At 48.6% G+C, this 6,122-nt stretch overlaps 1 protein-coding gene across 1 annotated transcript; it reads left to right on the forward strand.

The window, feature by feature from the left end:
• The first annotated feature begins 248 nt into the window (after nucleotides 1-248).
• On the forward strand, nucleotides 249-3,074 carry LOC139433448 (uncharacterized). The gene is made up of 3 exons (XM_071202472.1): nucleotides 249-1,517; nucleotides 1,599-2,239; nucleotides 2,326-3,074. Exons 1-3 carry the CDS (start codon nucleotides 611-613, stop codon nucleotides 3,019-3,021), a joined length of 2,244 nt encoding a protein of 747 aa, XP_071058573.1. The 5' UTR covers nucleotides 249-610; the 3' UTR covers nucleotides 3,022-3,074.
• Nucleotides 3,075-6,122: the final 3,048 nt, after the last annotated feature.

The following is a 6,122-nucleotide window of genomic DNA, read 5'->3' on the forward strand; positions in this document are numbered from 1 at the left end:
TCTGGTTCTTCCAAAAGTTGACTTAAACTTTTTCCCACCCTGGAGAAAGGTATGGGGAGTTGTCAGGGGACTCTACCTGCCTTTTGGAACACTATTTTCGGATACAATTTATCCATTTTCACCCTTTTCTCTGGTTCTTCCAAAAGTTGACTTAAACTTTTTCCCACCCTGGAGAAAGGTATGGGGAGTTGTCAGGGGACTCTACCTGCCTTTTGGAACACTATTTTCGGATACAATTTATCCATTTTCACCCTTTTCTCTGGTTCTTCCAAAAGTTGACTTGTACTTTTTCCCACCCTGGAGAAAGGTATGGGGAGTTGTCAGGGGACTCTACCCGCCTTATGGAACACTATTTTGGCCGTCCACCGTGCGCCCTCTGGGTCGTACCCGAAACTGTCGGGTATCCTTTGGGAGAATCAGACTCTGGAGGAACGTGAGGGGAGATTACAGGGATCTCTGCCCGCCTAACGAGTGCCTAAATGGGACACCGCACCATGATGCAAATGAAAACAAACACTGATTTGAAAATAAGCTGAGTGCGTCTTTCGTGAGTCTTTTCACGCTTCCTTCTTTTTTACCCACGATTCTGGTGACATTTCCCGGTACCGAAATGCTCAAGAATACAGGTCGGATGGCGGTCCGTTGTCCGATCTGCAATAGCTCCTACCGTGCCCTGAGCAAGCACCTACAGAGGAACCATGGTGTGCGTAACTTGGATGAAAGAAAAATTCTGCTGTTGTTGGCCAACGGACGGACCAACATTAGGCTCCATCCCTGTACCATTCTGGGATGCGAGTACCACGGCACAAGGCTGGATCGCCACTTGGCCAGAGACCATGTTGAGCTGGCCCGGGAGGAACTACATGTGGTTCAAAATCAAATGAAAATGACAGTGGCCAAGAAGGAGCTTTATGAACTCCAAATGACAAACCCCACCATAGAAATGATTACCGCTTGGGCTGTTGACACGGTGGCAGACGACGATATACTGTCACAACCTCCACCCTTGTCCCCGGTGAATGAATGTGACAACCCGGACTGCAAAGAATGGAGGCTGGAGGCTAACGCAGTGAGGGCTCAGCGGGACATATATGCTGCTGAGGTGAAATCCCTGCGCTGCAAGTTGCAGCAGAGGATAAAGGACAAGCGACAGAGGATGGATCAGCGGGCCGGGGACATGCCCGCGTTCGATGGGGAGGAACGAGAGCGGGTCATTCTGAAGAAACGACCCCGACCAGAGTCGACACCAACGAGGCTGTCCAAGTCGAAAGGTCCCTCCTGCAGCAAGTCTCCCATTCCTGCCTGCAGCACGTCTCCCATTCCCGCCTGCAGCACGTCTCCCATTCCCGCCTGCAGCAAGTCCCCCACTGGCTCTCACACCCATTCATCCAGCTCCTCAGAGCCTGCATCCATCCATACCGAGGCCTCGTCAACCTCCCCTCCCATAAATTCCCCCTGGTTCCGGGGCAGGGGCCGGGGAAATATAATGCGGGACATAACATTCCCACGGATCATGGGTAAGTGTTTTGGCTATGTGACACATGCAGTTTCTGTAACACATCATGTGTTGTCATTAAAGTACTGTTTATATTTCACAGAGGAGTATCTGCAAGGATACCGGGAGCATTATGCAGGTATCGACCCACCAGTGAGGCTCCAGGAAAACACAGTCTCCAAACTAAGCAGAGTGAAGTCGTTCCTCAGTTTCATGGCACACGGTTTCAATCGCCTGTCTGACTGGCTCTTTTTGAGGGATCTCAAGAGGATACGCGGGTGGTCCCGGAGCCTGATGAAGTCAAGCCTTCAGGTCACGACCTCCGACTTCTACATCAAGAATATATCACACTTTCTCAAGTACATGGCCGACACACCGTGCAAGGGGAGCAGGCTCAGCCAAACCGACATGATTTTAATCAAACGGGAAGTAGTTGCCATCCTGAAGTCCCTGAAGAGAAAAGTACTTATCCACCAGATGCAAGTGAAGCGTGACAAGATGGAAGGTCTGCCGAGCCACAACGACCTAATGACATGCTTGACTTCGACCACCACTCGCATCCCTCAGCTCCTGGATGTGATGGCCAGCAATCCGACTACCGCGACCCGGACACTGCTCTATGGGTATATGACTCTTCATTGGAGCTGCATTTATGGCCACCGTCCGGGGGTCTACTCCAACATGACCAACGCCGAGGTCCGAAAGGCGGATACAACTGGCACTGCCTTCGGTTACCTGGTTCATGTGAGTGCTATTAATCAATGTATTTATTCTGGCAGTTATATGCATGATTGACATTGTATTGACACTCTCTATCTCTGTCATAACAGGTAAGTAACCACAAGACGGCCAACGCGTTCGGGGAGGCGCAGCTGTACCTCACCGTAGAAGAATTTGGATGGATGAAGAGGTGGCTGGAAATTAAGGGTACGCTGACCTGCACCCAGAGCCGTTACTTTCTGTACACAGAGGGGAAGAACCCGTTCAGGAAGCTTGCCTACTCCCTGAGGTTGGCATGGGCTGATGTGGGGCTCCGCAGTCCCATTAACTTCACCGACCTCCGCACAGTCCACGCCGATAATGCGAAGAGGTTTCAAGACAAAGGCAACCGCCAAAGAGTGAGTGATTTCATGTGTCACAACACTGCAACTGCGGACAAATTTTACGCGAATAATCCTTCTTTGAAGGAGGCTGCGGACATTCGGTTGCTCTTCACAGAGTCACTTCAAGCAGCGGCGGCGGCATCGACAGCAGCAGCAGCGGGAAATGAAGACACTTTTGCGGGTATTGACATCGACAGTGACAACTCTGGAGAGGAGCACAGCCCGGCTCCCTACCAAGACTCCCTACCAAGACATGTCCCGAAGAGGGACCAGTCACTGGCCGAACACAACCCCTCAGACATGGGTGAAGAGAGGGTGCCATACTCTGTCCCAACTTCACCCACTGTTGCCAGTGATCAACTTGTAAATATGCAGTGTGTTGTTGTAATCAGTCCCCTTGTAAATACGTTATATCCTGTTTGAATGTATTTATTACTGTCAATATTACTGTAAATAAAGTTTGTTAAAATTAATAAGTCTTCTGTTTTTAAATCCCACTATGGGTTTTCTTCTTTTAAGATCCCCAGGGGCACGATATTCTGGTTCTGGTGGTAGCATGTAGGTGTTTAGTCCGAGTGAGGAGTGCTCAAGTGTGGGATGATTTGTAAGGTAGAAGAGGGTAAAACAAGTTAAAGTGTGAACCTCCAGCAGGGCAGGTGGTGCTGTGAAGAAGGCCGACTATGGGTGCCGATGGGCGGACGGCAAAGCACCGCAAAGTAGACCCCCTTTAAGTGTAGCCAGGGGCACGAGCAAAATCCTCCATGGAGGTTGGGTGCTGCTGCTGTGAAGAAGGCCGACTATGGGTGCCGATGGGCGGACGGCAAAGCACCGCAAAGTAGACCCCCTTTAAGTGTAGCCAGGGGCACGAGCAAAATCCTCCATGGAGGTTGGGTGCTGCTGCGGTGAAGAAGGCCGACTATGGGTGCCGATGGGCGGACGGTAAAGCACCGCAAAGTAGACCCCCTTTAAGTGTAGCCAGGGGCACGAGCAAACCCGTAACGTTTTGTGAGAACCATGACTGGGGTCCTCCAGGCAACCATTTTAGCCGAAAATAGTGTATCGTTATTCCGTGACAATTCCCCTTGAATTCCTACAGAGACCAGTTCGAAAACGTAACGTTTTGTGAGAACCAGGATTGGGGGTCCTCCAGGCAACCATTTTAGCCGAAAATAGTGTATCGTTATTCCGTGACAATTCCCCTTGAATTCCTACAGAGACCAGTTCGAAAACGTAACGTTTTGTGGGAACCATGATTGGGGGTCCTCCAGGCAACATTTTAGCCGAAAATAGTGTCTCGTTATTCCGTGACAACTCCCCTTGAATTCCTCCAGAGACCAGTTTGAAAACTTAAAGTTTTGTGAGAACCATGATTGGGGGTCCTCCAGGCAACAATTGTATCCGATCCAAAGTGCTCATGAGGCGGATACATTCCTCCATGATTTCCCCATCATGTGAAAATAGCTCGTTTTTTTCTAAGTGCTCTTGGTGCAGATGGTAGCTTGGAAAAGATGAATGCATTTTTTGGACGGGGGAAGGGAGGTCTCGTTTCCCCTCTCCGTTGTAAATTGCAACGGGGGAGTGCAAAAGTCTCCGGGGCTTCGTCCCGAAGCGCCGAAGACTTGACCCCCTCCCCCGTTGGCACTTAGCCGTTTTTCGAGAATTTCGAAAATCATCCATAATTCCATAACATGAGACCCCAGACCCCCGGAATTAAGCACTCCCCAACGGACTAAACCCAGATGTTCACACCCTCCAGAACTTCATGCCCCTGGTGACTCAGAAAAGAGGTGTATTTTGCGGTGCTTTATCGTCCGCTCATCGGCTCCATATTCGGCCTTATTCACAGCAGCAGCACCCACCCTCCAGTGGAGGGTATTCTCGTGCCCCTGGCAACACTTAAAGGTGGTGTATTTTGCGGTGCTTTATCGTCCGCTCATCGGCTCCCATATTCGGCCTTATTCACAGCAGCAGCACCCACCCTCCAGTGGAGGGTATTCTCGTGCCCCTGGTAACACTGGTAACATTTGTCCAGTCGCAAGCAGGGACTTGACATCGGAAGTTGACATCGCATTTCCATTGAGCGGACACGCGTACATTTGAAGGGCAAGTCCCACGGTACCTCTGTCCATAAGGCTGACATTTGCCTTACATAATAAACAATATATGGTACACAGCAATACATGGAGTCATACACTATACATGTCTGTATGTTATATCTCAACAATCATCAACAACTTAGTCACTTTGGAGTCACAGTCTTGTAGTCCAGCTTCAAATAAATATTCAGAGTCAACAGCAGCAACAGGTAGACACTGACTACTCTGTGAATGCTTGACTTCTCTCAAAAAACATGGAGACAAAAGGCGTCCATTTTTAAAGAAGTCAGCCTTTACCGCAATGATTATGGACACTTCTGTACATTGTACGCTGATAGTGGATCCCTCATTGAATTGTGGTTCACTGATTTGACTTTCTGTGTCGTCAAACCCTAATGCAGCAGTTTTATATTCCCTTCCTTCAGCATCGATCATTGGTCCATCTCTCAAAGTTCGAATGGCGTCTGCAAAACTAAAAGCAAAAAGTGACAGCAGTGCCACAGAGGCTGGCCGAGCTGCCGTCACCATTGTGCTCTTTTATCAGAACAGAACAGGAAAGCAAATTAAGCAAACACAACACTACCAGTAGAACAAGTGATAATTTAGGAAATCTAAACCATACTAAATTTAAATAAGATGCGGAAGGTTCAAACTCTCAATGTCAAATACTTCCCAGTGCAGACTAATCACATGGAGAGGACAGCTTGAAGCAATTACTCATTAACTGATGATAATTAAAGCTGCAGTCACACCGAAATACCTGCATGTGATTGGCCCACACATGACATGTGGGTTTACATCTAGTAATTACACTGATGCTTCCTTCCTTATGCATCAATCAATGTTGAAATATTATATACTACAGTTAATGGAAAGCAATTTAAAATGCAGCCCCATTTTATTTTTTGCATGTAGGTTTTAATGTGGTATATGAGAACGATTCAGTTCCAGTCCACTGTAAATTGAAACAAAAACTGACACATTTACAGCTTCACTGTTCTCATTCATAACACTCCGTTCGATGTCTCACTATGGGATGCGCCTCATCGCGGAGCAAACAGAAGCATCAATCTCATTACGCCAATCCTGGCTGGTGATCTTGACGTCAGCGTCAGGGAATTCACCCCCTATAAGTAGCTCGCGCCACGACGCATGCGTCATTCAAACACCTCTTCTCGCTTCAGAGCACATCTCTATAGTAGCCGGACAAGCTTAACGGTCCACAGACTGAACCCAAATATCCATTTCGGCCGACGGGCGCTCGCCGGCTACTCCTTCTGCTTTGCAGGAAGATGGTAATACTAACGCCAGTTAGTATTAAAATCGACCTCGCCCTTCTCTTCCCCGGAAAGTGAGGTAGGTCTGATTTTTTCAAGCTAGCAACACACCTGTTGCTAGCTCGCTCCCTCACTATCGACATCACGGTAG

The sequence above is a fragment of the Pseudochaenichthys georgianus genome, unplaced genomic scaffold (assembly GCF_902827115.2).
Source record: "Pseudochaenichthys georgianus unplaced genomic scaffold, fPseGeo1.2 scaffold_458_arrow_ctg1, whole genome shotgun sequence".
Lineage (NCBI taxonomy): Eukaryota > Metazoa > Chordata > Actinopteri > Perciformes > Channichthyidae > Pseudochaenichthys > Pseudochaenichthys georgianus.

Coding starts and splice junctions, on each gene's coding strand:
- LOC139433448 (XM_071202472.1), top strand. CDS start 611: ATGCTCAAGAATACAGGTCGGATGGCGGTCCGTTGTCCGATCTGCAAT. Junction 1,518..1,598: donor AACATTCCCACGGATCATGG/GTAAGTGTTTTG, acceptor TATATTTCACAG/AGGAGTATCTGCAAGGATAC. Junction 2,240..2,325: donor CCTTCGGTTACCTGGTTCAT/GTGAGTGCTATT, acceptor CTGTCATAACAG/GTAAGTAACCACAAGACGGC.